The sequence below is a fragment of the Apteryx mantelli genome, chromosome 4 (assembly GCF_036417845.1).
Source record: "Apteryx mantelli isolate bAptMan1 chromosome 4, bAptMan1.hap1, whole genome shotgun sequence".
NCBI lineage: Eukaryota > Metazoa > Chordata > Aves > Apterygiformes > Apterygidae > Apteryx > Apteryx mantelli.
Window position 1 is genome coordinate 84,095,675 of NC_089981.1, and position 16,389 is coordinate 84,112,063.

At 52.3% G+C, this 16,389-nt stretch overlaps 1 protein-coding gene across 1 annotated transcript in view; it reads right to left on the reverse strand.

Moving 5' to 3' along the window:
* DAAM1 (dishevelled associated activator of morphogenesis 1) overlaps positions 1–16,389 on the reverse strand; it is a 100,997-nt gene that overhangs the window by 25,144 nt on the left and 59,464 nt on the right. The window contains exons 5-15 of the mRNA XM_067295101.1: positions 13,436–13,530; positions 11,247–11,580; positions 10,578–10,688; positions 10,358–10,461; positions 9,658–9,724; positions 8,669–8,786; positions 8,128–8,266; positions 7,558–7,616; positions 6,420–6,607; positions 5,656–5,967; positions 5,387–5,494 (exon numbers count right to left, since the gene is read on the reverse strand). Coding sequence (XP_067151202.1) covers positions 5,387–5,494; positions 5,656–5,967; positions 6,420–6,607; positions 7,558–7,616; positions 8,128–8,266; positions 8,669–8,786; positions 9,658–9,724; positions 10,358–10,461; positions 10,578–10,688; positions 11,247–11,580; positions 13,436–13,530 — 1,635 coding nt within the window. The remainder of the gene's footprint in view (positions 1–5,386; positions 5,495–5,655; positions 5,968–6,419; positions 6,608–7,557; positions 7,617–8,127; positions 8,267–8,668; positions 8,787–9,657; positions 9,725–10,357; positions 10,462–10,577; positions 10,689–11,246; positions 11,581–13,435; positions 13,531–16,389) is intronic.

Consider the following 16,389-nt stretch of genomic DNA (forward strand, 5'->3'; position numbering starts at 1 on the left):
CTAAACACAGCTCCATCATTACAAGGGTTTTAAAGGAAACCTTGTTTACGCAGGTTTTCCCCTGACCGGCTGCCAACGCTTTATCAGCCCAGGAATGGTGTGCGGGTTCGGCAGGGAGGAGGGGAAGCGGCTTTGCTAAACGACACGAAACATCCGGGGCTCGGCCGCGGGCGCCTCGTGGCAGAGGCTGGACGCGGACTGCTCGCAAGCCCCGCAGCCGTCTCTCTCCCCATTGCGTTTGATGCAAATGGTTTCTCGTGTCAGCAAAGGTTAAAAACGAACGCAAAAAGCTTTCCTCGAGCTCAGAAAAATGCTGAAACCAAGCAGCAGAACAAAACGTGCCAAAAGACAAAGAAACAGCAGCCAAAAAAACAATTAACCAACCCTTTCCTGAGTGTCCCTGCACGCTCGGCTGATGTGCCAGGGCTTTCTTCTGCAGAGGAACACAACAAGGGTGCGTCCACGGGGTGCCGTGCGGACACCCGGACGCTACGCCACGCCACGCGGCGCAGCAGCATGTGTACGTGGCTACGAGCTGCCAAGACCCTCCCAAGCCTTAATCTCGCCAGCTCCGGAGCAGAGCTCCAACGCGCCGGCATCCTGCTGGCCTGCGTCTGCTGCCCGTGGGGACCAGACCTTTTATTTCCTGCCTCTCCCCAGTGCCTGGGTAGGGAGCCGATTTTTGCAGACTGCAAATTAGCCGCAGCAAAAGCAATGCCTTGAGTTCCCCTGGGAGGGGAAGGAGCTAGATTTTTCCTCCTAGATGTGGCTCGCGTTTCAGAGAAGGGGCTATGCTTGTACGAATAACTAGAGAGACCGGAGAGCTAAAGCTGCGAAGGTCTATCTTCATGTCTGGTGGCACTGTGAAATACCTGGCTGACAGGTGTGAACCTTGCCAAACTGGGGTCTTTGTAAGGAAAGGGGAAATTACAGACCCCAAATGAAGAGACACAAGCTGCTGTTGCTGCAGTTTGGAGAGATTAGTTGAAAAGTGCAACTGTACAATTTAGCTGGACAGGAGGCTGCTGCAAAGGCAGCGTTTAACTCCTTGGATCAGTCAAGGTTTTAAAGGACCAGCGTCTCACAAAGCAGCCTCTTCTGAGCAGCTTCCTTCCTGAGACAGGCACAAAGCAGATCCCCAAGCAGGAAGAGGTATACTGCCGTTCGTTTAACTAATCCTTAACTAGGAACCCCTTCTTTCATCCAGATGCTTAGATCTACCCCCCTGGAGCGGAGAAGGATGCTGTTGCCCTTCTGCAATCTGGCATCTTCAGGAAATGGAGAACTCACCATGCCCTGAAGGTGCAGAAAAGGCCCAACGAGAAAAAACTCACCCTCTGCCTCAAACAAGTCTCAGCTCTGCCCGTTTCTTGCATTAACTGTGATCCAACCTCTACTGAAGGGGAAGGATAGCAGTATTTTTTTAAAATCCACTATCGCTGTCCCCACGAACGTTACCAACCCTTATTACCCTCTGGCTTGTGTGCAGGTCACCCTGGCTTACAGAGAGGAGACGGAGGCTTTTCTTCTTGCATCCTTTTTTGGAAGATAAATTCTTTCCTAGCTCGCTGCTAAGCCCCTGATTCAACAACACACATATTTTTTCCACTTGGCCCCAGCTCTTTTACCACACTCACCACTGCTGGATCCGGGACCTCCCAGGACTGCACCCAGCCGCATCACTACCACTTATCAGCGTCGTTTCCAGTCTTTTCCAGTTTGCAGGCGCTCAAAACAGTTCCGATGGAGGCGCAGACCCCTGGGTAGCAGGTCTAAGCCCAGATGGCGCCAGACTTGCATTTCTCTGCCACCGCATGCACGTCCAAGCCCTGAGCTGCCCCCAAGCCCTGCTGGGACCTCGCACCGCAGCCCAAATGACAGAGCTCCTGCATGTTTCCCTGCTACGTCTAGCACGATTGCTAAGTGCTGATGTCCCAGAAAGGAAGGTCCTCTCGGCCACAGGGTGGAACGAGGTAAAGTCAATTCTTGGTTTCAATCCTCCATAGCCTTGGGCCAGCCCTTGAGACGGCTTCGCCCTATTAATTTCAGTGACTCAAGCCCAGTGATTAAAGTTAATTTCATTAACATCGCAGTGACTTCAGCGACAGAAGCCAAGCAGAGGCTGTGCGGGATTGGAGCCCAGGTGCGTGCAGTTCTGGTTCAGCTGGGCTGAACCATCCCCCCCGGTCGGGCGTGGGAACATCTGCAGAGCCCTGGCACAGAGGACGGGGACAAAATGAGTTGGTGGCCACCAAGAGCACCCAGACCTCTGAGGGATCTGCTTTCCTGAAAGCTTAGACATTGCTGCCCTGGGTTACATGTCACAGGGGCGTCTTGTGTGCCCAGGCTCCCGACAGGGAAGCAGCAGCTCAGGGCAAGAGACCACGTCTTGCCCAGCACGGCATGGAGATGCTCCCAGACTGAGTCTCACAAATCCCTAGAGCGCTCCTGTCCTCCTGGCACAGAAAGGGCCTTTCCCTAGAGCTGCACAGTTCATTTTATAGCCTGCATTTACTACCTACCTTGTGACTTGGGAAAAGCACTTAAAGAGATGCTTAAAACTAAGTACATAATTAATCTCAGGTCTGTGCACTACCTAGGCAGAGGTTTGCAGGCACTATCACAACGCAAATAGCCAAGTACCATGAATAACAGACCCACAACAGCCCTTCTAGAGGGGTTCGGAGATCTCTCTGCAGCACACGCCCTTTTGCAAGCTGCAGCCTAACGCTGAGCAGGTGCTGAGCACTGCGGTGCATTCACACGGCTGCGTGATTTCTGAGCACCCATTTGCTCAGAGCACGGGCAGAACGGCAGCCACTGATGCCCAGGCCCTAGGGACATCGTGTCTCAGGATAACTCCAAGTCGTTTTCTGAAAAGGGCTCAGGACGGAGACCAAGGAGGAGAAGTCCCTGCTCCTTCCCTATTTGCTCAGGACAGAAACCCATTTTCAAACGCCACCGCTAGGGAAATGCCACCGAGTCGCTAGTGCTTGGCTGGTTTGCAATTCTGGGTGGGCTGGAGGCAGAACGTTGCACATCCACCTGGCCGAGCAGGACTCAGGAGAAGGCGACCACGGAGCAGGTTCAGAGAAAAGGAAGAGCTAGGAAACGGTGCGAGTTAACAAGCCATTTGCTTATCGCCCTTCTCCGCAGAGACGGGCCATTCACATGGAGCTCCCCCAGCCCTCTGCCCTTTCCCAGTCCTGTGCGAGGCGTCCTGCCGCGTGTGTATATTATTTCAAGGAGCACAGTCTAAATCCGTGTGGTGTTGTGTGCATGGCAGTTATTTAAAGAGCTGCATTGCAGGCAGCACCGAGGCACGCCGCCAAGCACCTCCCTCCCCACGCAGGGACCGCAGACAGGGGAGACAGCCATGAGAGGGGTGCTTTTAGCTCCCTGTCACTTGGTTTGCTGGCAGGCATCTGCTGAACTTGATCGCCCAAGCCGAGAAACAGGTCCGAAGCTTCCCTGCCCTCGGGCCAGACTTGCCCTCCAAGTATCGGAGCGCAGCAGTACTCAAGCGTGCTGGGGAAGGCTGGAAAAGACACCTCAGGTGCGGTCACGCGCCCTGGGGACCCGAGGGAGGTCTCGCACTGTTTGGCTCGCACCCAACGGTGGTACCACGAAGGGTCAGTGAGCCGCAACGGATGCATGTGCCGTGCTCAGGAGGGTGGCTGCAGTGGCAGCGGTAACGGCAGCAAGGTTCCCAGGCCCGGGTGAGATTTCAGCTCTTCTTTCCAAATCTCCCTTCTACATGCTATTGCAGCATCTTCCGCCAGTCCCCTCCCAGTCTCTGGCTCCACAGAAACAAATCCCAGCTTCATCCCAAGTTTTGCTGTCACCAGGCCCTACCTGCTCTCTTAAGACCCCTTCCACATTTCACCCACTGTCTCCGTTAAGCTGAGCTACGACTCCACAAGGCACATTTCAGCGCCAGGGACTTGGCAGCAACTGCCCTCCTGAAGGTCTACAGGATGTGGTTTGCTGCACCTGGGCCTCCTGCCATGCCTGAGGCAGGTTTCTGCTCTTCAAAGCGTCTTTGCTCCATTGAGCGGCTCCATCTCTCGTCTCCCCGCCACAACCCCCTTTGGGTGCTCTCCCCAGCTGAGGCGCAGGCGGGTGCCACAGCTCTTCTTGCAGCGCGCAGGACCTGCCCCTTCTTGCTGGCCATGAACCCAACCAGATGCTTCACCCAGCAGGACCGAGGCCAAGCCGAATTATTTTTAAATTTAAATTTCTGCCTCGCAATAATCTAGTATACCAGGCGATTAACTGACTCACGTTGACCAGCCAGAGGGCAAAACATCCAGCCAGCACACCAGCTTTCTATTTTTGCTTCCTTTCCATTTCCATCTCCTGTGCCCGCTAATCTATTCAGTAAGCGTTAGTCAAGATCCAAAAATGCTGAGGGAGAGAGTCAGCACCTTAGTGACCTATTCCCAAAATACGCAGAGGCAGCACATGCTTCAGCTTAGTTTTGATATTTGCCCTGTTCTAATCCACCTTGATCTTTCCCTAGATTAGTCTCCGGAAGAGATTAAATTCTCAGGTTCTCTAAGAAGCTTATGTGTTGGGTCCTTTCCTTCCCTGTAGCACCGTCCGAGCCTGTGAGGAGCAGGACAACCTGCTCTCCTCTCCTCCCAGCAGCGAGGCCGAGATGCAGCAGGTGAACACAACTTTTACAGCACCTCTCCTTGCTTTTTCTCTTACGTTCCTGAAAACCTCATGGCTTTTGCCCACTAATGATCCTGCCTAGGGTAAAACAAGTGTCTAATTTTCTTCATGTGCTTTGATGCCTTCCAAACTGGGGCCATATTGCTCGAAAATGAGATTAAAAAGCAGAGACTTTTGTCTGTTGTGTCATTATTTTGGTTTGGGATTTGTTTTGTGTTCAAAGCTCACATTTTGCTCTGGGCTCACTACAAAAATAAAAGAAGAGATCCACCCATGGTAGATGTGGGTAAAAGTTAGTCCTTTTTGGCCAGAGAGGGATATAAATTTTCCACCCAATACAGAGACACCAAGCAGTTGCTGCTAAGAGCAATCCAAAAATATTACCCAACTGTGGCCACATCTGGGGGCTATTTTCATACATTCCCTGTCATTTCTTTAGAGATTCATCTTCAAGATACGGGCGTGTTCACACTGCAACACATGCGGTCAGGTGCGTGAGGGGAGAAACCTAGCTGTTAACTATCATTTCAATGCAAAGGCACAGGCATGCAAATGAGAGTATAAACCAGATCGAGTCCATCTGGCAAATACAGCATCAGAGTGAGGTGATGGCAGGAGATGTGCTTCGAGACCACGCGTGGAAACCGAGCGCGTTCAGAACGGCTACGCGTTGCCCCAGTCGCCCCGCGCGCCCCGGGCCGACCGTTACCTGCTGTCTTTGGTAGGCGGAGAAGGTTCTTTCAAGGTCTTCCAGGTCTAGGATTTTAAATACTTTCGCGTCATCGATCTCGGTCCACACGGTGCCCACCAGCTTGTTCTGAAACACACCGAGAGCATGGCAGGGCGTACGTCCCGGCACCACGCCGGCGCAGCCGTCCCGGCGCCCACCTGCCCCCCACGCCGCCCCGCTCCGCCGACGGGCACGAGGTGCGACAACCTCTGCGAGCGCGAAGGGGGGGCGCCCGCGGCTCGGCTTACCTCCGGCAGCTTGGACCAGTTGAAGGACTTGAGGGCGTTCGCCGGCTGCGGGATGCTCTTCTTCTTGAGGGCCAAGCCCAGCGGTGCCCCGGGGGGAGGCAGCACCCCGTCGAGGGGCGGGGGGCCGGGGGGCGGCGGGGGGCCGCCCGGCGGGGGCGGTGGTGGCGGCGGCGGGGGACATCCCACCAGTGGCAGCGGCGGTGGCGGCGGTGGCGGCAGCAGGAGGGATCCTGGAGCTGGGGAAGGCAGAGGCCCACCGGGAGCTCCTGGGGGCAAGGGAGGTCCTCCGGGGACGGCGGCACAGGTGGCCCTCTGGGAGAGAAGGAGGGGAGGGACTGGTCACACGGGGGGGGGACACCACTATCTGAACCCCAAGGCTGCCCCCAGGCAGCACGCTCATCTGGTGACCACCGTCCTGACCCACAGCAGAGCCTGAAGCGGCCGCTTCCTCAAGACTGGGCTGCTGGATGGCTCCAAGAGTCAGGCTGGGACACACCTCAAGGATGGCAGGCTCTTATGGGGAGAAAAAACGAATTTAACTGCATGGGGGGCACTCAAAAGCTGGGCACTCTCGACAGAGGCACGATGCAGCTGGAGAGGCGAAATCGTCCCGTCCCCAGAGGCTTGGATGCTCTCCCAGCCGGAGGCTTTCTCAGCCCCCCAACAGCTCGGCCTCCAGAATTTGCCCCGGGTGTTTGCAGTTCGCTGCAACGAGAGGGGATTCGGGATTTGACCATAAATGGGAAGGAGGCTTGGGCTCTCACCCGGCTCATCTCGTGGAGCTGTGCCGTGAGATCGGCCACCTGCTGCTTGACCTGCTTGTGCTCAGTGGATTCCTTCTCCAGCTTCTCTTTCATCTTGTTCAACGTCTGCATCATTTCTTCCTTCTCCTGGGCCTTGGCATCGCACTCCCGTTCCTTCTTTTCCAGCTTCTGCTGGAGCTCGCTGTGCTCTGAAACAGCCCAGCAAAACAGCCCCATGAAATCACTTCTGGATTGCAAATACTCCCTTACTGCAAATAGCAGTGTGCAGGGGAATAAACCCTATGCTGCCCTGGAGAAAAGGAGCACGGTTAAGAAAAGGGAGTCTGCACCGTGTGCTTAACACCCTGGCCAGGGTTTTCCACTGCACCGCGGACTTTGAGACGTGATGCCCAAGAAGGGATCCAGCAAAGGTGTCTCCAAGTCACAGATGGAGAAGTCCTGACCCTACTGGCAGCGCTGCTGAAACGTCCTGGGACGTCCAGGGTCATTATTTCACACACTGCACCTTTGAGAGCTGCAGTGTTTCAAGAGGCAAGAAGTCAGGCGTCTTGACCCAGTGGTGTATGCCCAACCCTGGGTATTTTGGGGCTACACACTGATCCTGGCTCTCTTACCCGACTTTAGTGCTTCACTGAACCAAAACCTGAGTGATTAAGGTCAAACACGTTGTATGAAAAAGGAGGGACATCAGGACTTAAATCCGTGCTCAGAGGCTTTGTTAGATGAAGACAATTTCCCTGCCAAGCCCAGATACGTCATTCCTGACCTCCTCATTTATTCCGATATATACAAATTAACCTACAAAACAGCAGCATTTGTCTTCTGATCAAGAAAAAGGAGGATGAATGTAATTGTAAAAACCAAACCCTTGTTTTTTCATAGTTTCTATTTTTTTTAAATCTAACAACAGCACATTTTTGTGGAAAATCAGATCTCCTTCTCCCCTAAAGACCCCAAGAAAAAATTAATCTCTGCTTCAGCCATTTCCATTGTAAGCCCTATGGCAAGGTATAATCTCAGCCAGTGAACAAAGTCCGCAGAGAGTCCATCCAGTTTAAGTGTGTATATACATTATCAGTTTAGCTTATTGTACATGCTAAGTTTAAAGCTAATGTCTTGTATCTTTTTTATCATTCACCTTTTCGCATTTTTTCCGCTTGCTCTTTCCACTGCTTAACTTCATTTTCATTGACTAACCTAAAAGAAAAAAAAACAAGTAGTGTTACGAAACTATCTCAATACTGTGAGCAAGCAAACATCATCAGCAACAAGCAGGACTGAGCGAGACTGTAAAGTGAGATCCATGGCTGTTTGTCCAGGTGCAGTTCCCAAACTGGTATTTCTAACACCTCCCCTCTGCCTCCCCACAACTCCCACCAGCCAGCTTTTGCACGCTAAGATGCACTGCCGTCTCAGCAGCTCTGGGGTCCTGGCCAACCGAGGAGCAGAAACTTCACTGTGCAAGCAGTAAGTGATGAATAAGTTACAGTCAAGGGAAACGGTTCACCGACAGTGCGGAGGTTGAGTTTAATTCACTTGCACAACTCATCGAATGGGTCCAAACAATCCAAATCTGCCAGCGATAACCCCCAAACCTCCTCGCCTACCCCCTGTCGCAAGCAGCCCTGAGCAGGAGGCGGCGAAGCCACGTCAGCCCATTTTGGCACCGCTCAGCAGTGGGCGACAGGGAGGGAGGACGAGCACTTACATTCGGACGACGTTTTTAATGTTGAAGTTTTCCAGGGGGGTGGCGTCGGGGTCCTGCCCCTTGTCACTCTGTATGACAATCTGCTGTACAATCCTGTCGAGCAATAGCCAGTACTGGACAGTGTTGCCGCTTCTTTTATCTGAACGGGAAGAGGGAGAGAGACTGAGAGACTGAATAGTCCCCCGGCATGTGCCACCCCGCAGTAGGTGCAGAGAGGAAAAATCTACAAAGGAACGGGGAAGAAGGACAGAGAGGCCACAGCCTGCTCAGGTGCCCTTTGAGAAGCCCACGGGAGGTTTGGGCTGCCCGTTATCCGGACGCGCCGTGCGAGCCCTGGGGAGGGACAGGCAGGGCCATGCAGACCCCGCTGCATGGAGTCTGCAGAGAGCCCGTCCAGTTGGAGCGCAGCCTCCCTCCAGCTCCCGGCGCAGAGGGGAGAGGACCTCCCCGTTGCCCTCGGGGAACGGATCTGGGCTACAAAGCCCCAGATGGCCGCTGGTTTCTTCTGCCCACCCCGGCAGAGCGATGCGCCTCTACTCACAAGGCATTTGGAGGCAGTGGTGGAGGATAGACATAAAGTGCGGGTACGCTTCCGTGTGAGTCAGCCTCTTCCTCGTCAGCTCAAACATCTGAGTTGCACTTTTGGTGTCTATGTGAACCTGTGGAAAAGAGCGCAGCGAGGTCAAGCCACCAAAGCGATGGCTTCTGGGGGTTTTCAGCAGCTTCCCCAAACCAGGGCCATAAGCCCAAGGAAACAAGTTGAGCCCAGTCCAGCTCAGAGCCAGAGCGAAACAGGGGACGTAAGACATCAGCAGTAAGAGGACCCTTTAGAGAAGGACCTGCCCCAGGGTCTCCCTCTCTGGGCACTTTCTGCACTGATGAGGAATCTCCTCTAGTGAAGCACCTCTGCGCAGCAAAGCGGTGTTGTTACAGCCTGCCCCCAGGACGAGCCAGGGCACAGGGAGGACAGACACCCTGAGTGCCTGCTCTAGCGTCCAAAGCGACGCAGACCCTGACTAGATCAGCCATGGCGCGAGGAAGAAACACCAGGTTAGGCAGCCGTTACAGGCACCAAAACCAGCTCTAGCTCCTTTCCTCTGCCACCTGAACGCGGCCAGGTCAGGCAGCCCTGTAGAGACAACCTGACGGCTCATAGCCCTTCTACGGAGATGCCACAGTAGATGATCTGAATATGGTCCCTGAGTTTCTCAGGGCTGAACTCCAAACCCTGCGAGCCATCCCCTCTGCCTGAGAGCACGTTGTTGACAGACAAACAACCCCAAACGCAATCAGGTGAGCAATATAGCCTAGAGAATAGCAAATAGCACTGATGCAGCCAGGGGAGAAGAGGGATGAAATGGCTGGAGTGCTGCTGGATGGTGGCTGGGACAGAGCAGGTGAACAGGAGACAGATCTCCAACCACCAAATTTTATCCAAACAACCATACTTTGTCCCTGTCTACATGGGTGCTTTTAAAAGGAAACCTGACATCACGTACCAGTATCTACATCAATAATGTTCATACTCACCAGTTCAAATCTTTTGGCAAATTCCAGTTCATCTTCATTTCTAAGCATTTCAAAAAAATCTAAATGCCTGAGGAAAAAGAAAAAAGACTGTTTAAACAGATATGAATACTACAATGAATAAACTGCAGGCAGCCAATCTGGAGCAACTTCCAAAGCAGTCAGCTAGCAGACAACAGTCTAGAGAAAAACAGGACTTGAAACACCAGCAGCATCTACGGTCTAGAGCTCCAAGAGCTCCACATGTTCAACTTCATCCTAGCGGGCTTGAGAAACCAGCTCAGAAACACAGAGGGCAAAGTAATTACAGCCTCTCCAAGGAGTCTTTTGGGAAAAGGATAGCACTAGGAGGAGGAGCACTGACAGAAGTCTTCCAGGCCTGTGATAGACACCCTTCCTGGTTCAGCCACGCGTTAGAGTGCAGTGAATAGAGCTGATGGGTCAATGTGCACACTGGCCCTTGGCAATGAGCAAGGTGCCCCCAGGATATCTAATCAGGGCAGGTGTCAAAGCAAGTTGATTGCTCCTGTTCCCACTGCAGTAGGTGGGGATTTGGCAGGTTTCTTCCCTCCCTCTTTGGCTACAAAAAGGAATTTCCTCAAGAGGAGCCAGATCTTCAGTCTAGACCCACCAAGTCCAAAACCCAGAAAGCAAGGACGTAAGGAAAGGGCAAGTAACCAGGGGACTGTTGGTCACTACTCACCGGTCTAGGGTTGAATTTTCATGCTCTCTTAGTTTATCAATGACGGGCTGGATTCCCAGCATGAGAAATTCATATCTCAGATGGAGTCTGAAGTCCAGGCTTTCCTGGAAAGGATAGTTGTGGAGTCAACATAGCAAGATGCTTTTCCTCTAAAACCGTATTAAAAAAAAAAACAACAACAAGCAAAACAGCACCCTCTCCAAAGAGCCCCGCAGCTCACCACGCCTGCCCCCTGGCTCAGCACGGCGTTAATGAAGGACATGATTGCTGTCTTGAGGTTCACCTCGTCCCGATACCGCCCCGTGCTCTTGTCCAAGTCATTGATCAGCGTCTGCCAAATACACGACATAAGTTAATAGGCTGAAACTCCCAACGCACGCTCCCCAAAACAGCCCCTCTACGCTGCACAAAACACCAGCTTCCATGTACATTAACAGTTCCTCGTAGTGCCCCTACAGCCCCCATAGCGACCCACTTGTGAGGTTTTGCGGCTGGACAAACTGCGGCAAGCTGTAACACTGCCCATGTCAACACCTCCATCTGCTAACACCGAGCTGCTACATCAGCCCATCCGGATGTACTGCAGCCTTGCAGACCTGCAATCCTAGAGATCCTGAAAAACCGAGCCTTGCTCTGGGGATGGGAGGTCTTACAGAACTGTTTCCTCATTTTTTTCTCAGCCATGGCTCACATCAGATACGGTATCAGAGTATCACAACTGCAAATGGCTGAAACAAATCATTCATAAGCTGCATTTAAATATCCAGGAAGAGGAAGGCATAAAAATGGCAATTTGAGCTTTCCAGGGAGGCCCCAAGTAGAGGATCACCCAGCGCCGGGGGAGGATTCACCCAGAAACAGAGCGAGGGGTGAGCTGAGACCCACCTACCTGAAACCGAGTCCGCTCGCTGGCGTATTTCTGGTAGTGCAGCATAGCCTCCAGTACCTTTTTGTGACCCCCGGGAACCAGGCACACAGCGCCCATGATTTCCAGCACTGCCACCTTTGTCTTAATATTCTCCGTGCTCAGACTCTGAGCAATTACATTAATACTCTCCGAGTGGGCCAGGACATGAGCCCGGCCCAGGGAGTTGTTCATTAGTGCTTTTATACATCCAATGAGCGAGGTATGTATTCGAGACTCTGCTGTCTCATAGTCCATGCTTTTGAGGAAGTTCAGAATACACGATAAGCCATCTAGGTCGATGAACCGGGTTACAAACCTGTCAGAAAGAGGAGAAATTTGCTTTAAAACCAAATGCTAAGGCACCCTCTATCCGCAAACAGGGCTGACCTGATTATTCTGGTAGAGCTAGAACTGTCTTATGTACTTTTTCCTGCTGTGGACTTCGGATAGCAAAAGACCTTCACGGCTCCTAGGGCTCAGAGCACAGGGACGGGAGAGTGGAAATATCTATCCATTTATTCGGTGCCCGTTTCTGCAGCATAGGCATCCACACACCATCTGCACACAGGCTGTCTAGAGATAGGACACTTGGAAAAGGAGCAGCTAACTCGGCTAACTCATCCCATCAGCAAAGCCCCAGGGCAGAGGATGGAGTCTGCCACGATGCAGCAATGCTACTGCAAAACCTTCCCAGTCCCCAACTTGAGTCTTAAATCACACTCATTTGGGATCAGTTCTGCATCAGACCGCTTGCTAGCCTTTCTGCCTCCCGCTACCTTTCCTTGCCTCACCACCCACATCTTTCTTCTCTTCTGTTATGCACATCTTGCAATTTTTTAAGTAGGGTTTTCAGATTTTTATGATGACTTATAATGCTGCTTAATGGAAAGCAGACAGCCAAAGCATGACAGCGCCCATTGCAGATTCAACAGACCGTGCAGATGTAACACACTCTCCTTCACTGCATGCTGTTCACGCATTTTAGGATCTCCCTGCCTGATACCACTCAAGCTGGGTGTACTCTCTTTTAGCAAAAGGCACTGGCTCAGGAAGCCAAGGAGCCAAGAATATCCCAGCACTGGGATGATTTTAATTTACAACAACGAAGGCTGATGCATAGCAACAGAGGGGGTAACTGCAGTCTCAGTAAAAACTGGTTTATGTAATTTCTAAGTGTGCTCTTATTCCAGCCGAATTGAATAGTAAATTTGATGTTTATTTCCTCGGGAGCAAAAGCAGGTCCAACAGGTAACATTTTCCATAGAGCCTGCATCCCACTGACTTCCAGGGAGACAGAGACTCCCAAACCACGTCAGGATTTTGGAAAGTTTTACTGCAAACTACTGCCGCGGCTGGGTACTACCGCTGCTCCGAAGGTACGGCTGGGAGCGGCATGCCCAAGGCGCTGGGTTTCGTGGGAACTGGGTGCTCACCCTTGACCCTGGGAATTTCTTACAAAGTGCCACCGCCAAAACCATCACAAAAGGGAAACGTTTTCATCTGCAAACCCTAGCTGTTTCTTCCATAACCAGAACAGGTCATGCATTTTTAATGGAACATTTTCCCATCAGAAAATGTCAACTTGAAACATCTTAAAGATTTTGCAGACACGCACATGCAGACTCCAAAGAAACGCTAGGAAAAAATAAAGGCATTTAGAAAGAGTCCCACCCTTTCTTTGTCCTCCCCATCAAAACCTCCTAGCAGCACTTTGTGCATTTCACAAAAGCCTGAAGATTTATATGATTTTATTCCATTAAAAATGCAAAAGAAGTTGAAGTCAAAACAAAGGGTTTGGTTGACCAACAAAGATTGAATTTTGGGGAAAAATTCAATGTGGAAGGAATTTTTACATTTTGTTCCAATTAGAATAAAAGCAAATTTGAAAAAAATAAAAAAAAAGTTGCCTGATTTCCCTGAACAGATGTGAAGCTCCTGATGGTTCTCATCTATTAAAAAGACAGAGGAAAAGGAAAAAAAACAAGAAGAGACAAAAGCTGAATCAAAGCAGCGAGTGCCATTCCAGGGTCCTCGCCTCCTAACTTCCCTCCTCATCCTCAGCAGGCCTCATCCTCCTCATTTATGTTTCTATTTTAAAAAACCCTTTGTCAGAGAGCACAAATCGAAAGCCACGACAACAGCAATAAAGCAAGGAAACGGAAGAGATTTGCCTCATTGGTTTCGTCCTCAGTGCAGTCTTCAAACTTTCTATTGTTTTATTTCTCTCCTCCTCGTCTTCTTTTTCCAAAGCAATCAGCGATTTCCTCTGCAAATGGAGAAAGGCAAATTAGAGAGACAAGGCTTCCCTGCAAAGCAAATGCACAGGCAGGAGAGGAAAGGCAATGCTGGGTTTGCTACTGGGAACCAAAGAGTACATTCAGCAGGTACCACCACAGTCAGGATGGGGGTGAGGCAAAAAAACACAGGAGGTTAGGGGAAACTGAAAGAAAAATGCTGTTTTATTTGCTGCGTGATGCATGAATGGGGATTTTGAGCTTCCCTCGGCAACTGGGACCTTAAGCCAACTCTTAAAAATTGAAAGCTGAGATCTTTGTTCAAATCGCAGGGCGCCAGGAAATGGGGCACTAAGGAAAAACACCCAATATCCGGCAGTCTGCACGGAGACCACCTGAACTGGTGACAGCAGGGATGAATGCACCGGTGTAACCAGGCACAAGGAGAACTCACCAGCACACGTGAAATTAAGCCTCTCCCTCTCTTTCACACATTACCGTTAGCCGCAAGCTAATATACATTAATGCATTATACAGCAGCGATAGCCTGAACCACATCAGCTCCGTGCTGCTAAAACAGCGTTGCTTATCAGCTTGTTCCTTCCCCAGACACCTAGATTTTGTTCCAAAACAGCAGGAAACGCGCATCGGCGAGATCCCGAGCAGCGGCAAACAATAAAACCAGGTGGCGTTTCTTTTGCGCGGGTCCTTTCTCTGATTATTGTTGCTTCTGCCTAAGCGACGTGCCGGTCGGCGATGCAAACCGACAGCTGTCACTGTAGCGGCACCGGGGAGGATGCTGCCCTGCAGACACGTTTCACAAATGACATCCCCCCCTGCACGCAAGCCACGCGCTCTAAAAATCACCCCGAATTTAGGAGCTGAGCAGGAAGCGCACAGCTGGGGCGCTGGGCACACACACTTGGAAGACTTAATGCAGGATTTCCTACTGCGGTTACAGCGGCCCAAACAGCTGGTGGTGCTGGGGACAGATTCCCCTCAATTTCACCCGCAAAATGATGAACACGCTAAATAGCCGTGCAATACCAGCACAGCAGGGAATGCTTGTATTGCACACCGGCAGACAGGGCTCAAATCACTGGATGGAAATGTGAGCCAGAACAGCCTGTGCCGTGACCCTGCGATGCAGAGCTTGCGCTGGTGGACTCGCGGACGCGCTCCGAGGGCAAACCTGCCCATGCCACGTCCCTGCGGCACAACGGAAACGCCGGGTGCTTGAATGATAAAACGGGATGGACGGGGCAGTGGATGCCGCCAGTGTTACCAGTGGAGAAGGGATATGGCTTGCTCTCTTCTCCCCAGGATTGGGTGAGGCCAACTCATCACTTCAGCAAGCCCTGACAACCAGCTCCACTGCACCGGGACAAACGTGAGAGCTGGATCACCACCTCGAGAGGACAGATTTAGCATTGTCCTGGAAGTGATTAGTAGGTTCCAGAGTTAACGCCCCACAGGCAGGAATGGAGTCATCCCAGACAGCCAATCTGCAGCTCATCCAGAGAAGCCTGGGATGGAGGATGCTCATGACTATCCTCCCCCAACCACGGGGCTCAGAGAAACGAAAGGGAAAGCCTGCAACGCAGGAGAAGAACAGCAGAGCTCGTGGGGGCCAGGATGTAAATCCTGGCATATCCCCTATAACCCACAATGCTCCAGGAAACAAACTACATAAAAAGAAGAGGTAAATAAACACATCACGGTATCCCACAATAAACCGCCTGGCTGAAGCCTGCTTCCCTGCGCAGGTTCCTCGGATACCGGGGAGCTCTTACGAGCACCAAAAACCTCCGTGCGTTTTCAGAGGACGTTCCCAGGGCTGGAGCAGCTGCAAAGCTGCACCAGGTGGCTGCAGCAACGCCCCGGCTGCTTTTTGCAGCATCCGACGGCGGCGGTGCCGTCGGCAGCGCCCGGAGGCGGCCGGAGGAAGCCCCGCTGACACCAGCGGCCCCGAGGGCAGCTAGCCAAGGGCAGAGGTGAAGCCAAAAAAGGGGGAAAAGGCCAGGTCCAGCGCTTCAGGGTCCCAGCGCATGCGAAGAGCTGCGCTGACCCCTGCATTTAACTGCGCTGCTCTTTGGCAGCATGTCAGGGCGGCCAGGAGATCAAAGCCAACCTCCAGGCGCTCGACGAGCTTTGATCACAGGCTCTGCTCCGGCTCTCGGCTTCCTCCGTTCCGGCCTTTCAGGACAGGAACGGCACGCTCCCTCCTCACTCACAGCCCCCATCTCCTCCTCCTCGCCTCGATCCCAGGCTCTCACCCGTGTCCCACCTTCCCGTCCCCTGCCTATGGCTGTCCCGGGCTCCGTGGCAGCTCCTATTGACCTCAGGGCCAAAACACTGCTCCAGGCCAAATGCCGAGCGCGAAGATTCCTGTCCTTCTCCGAAGTCAAACGGAGGAGGGGACCACGTGATTAGCTGTGTCCTTCTGGATAGTCCAGGCACTTTTCTAATGTACGACAGCATCTAGGGTTGGGGACATGCAGGTGCTCCAAAAAAACCTCTGATATTGGAAAAGAGAGAGAAAGGGGGAAAAAATGTATGACTTCAACAAAGCCAAGCAGCCCATAGCTTGAAAAGCACCTATTAAACCAAAGCAGCAGGGTCTCCACGTAGTCTTGTTTGAGCCGCGTTCACTTCTGCAGCGTGCCACTTCTTGGGCTACAGATCACAGCACTATATTCGTCTTGCCCAGCACAACGACAACAAGAAAGCGTTTCATAAAAATACACCTAAAAACGCATGCAGGTCAGCGGGGTGCGCTGGAGCCACGGCAGACTGCAAGGTCTGCGGTCCTTGAAGAGCGGACAACGCACAGAGTCGTTTATTTGCCACGGCCGCACGACGCAGAAGGGTATCGCGGTAACAAGGCGTTA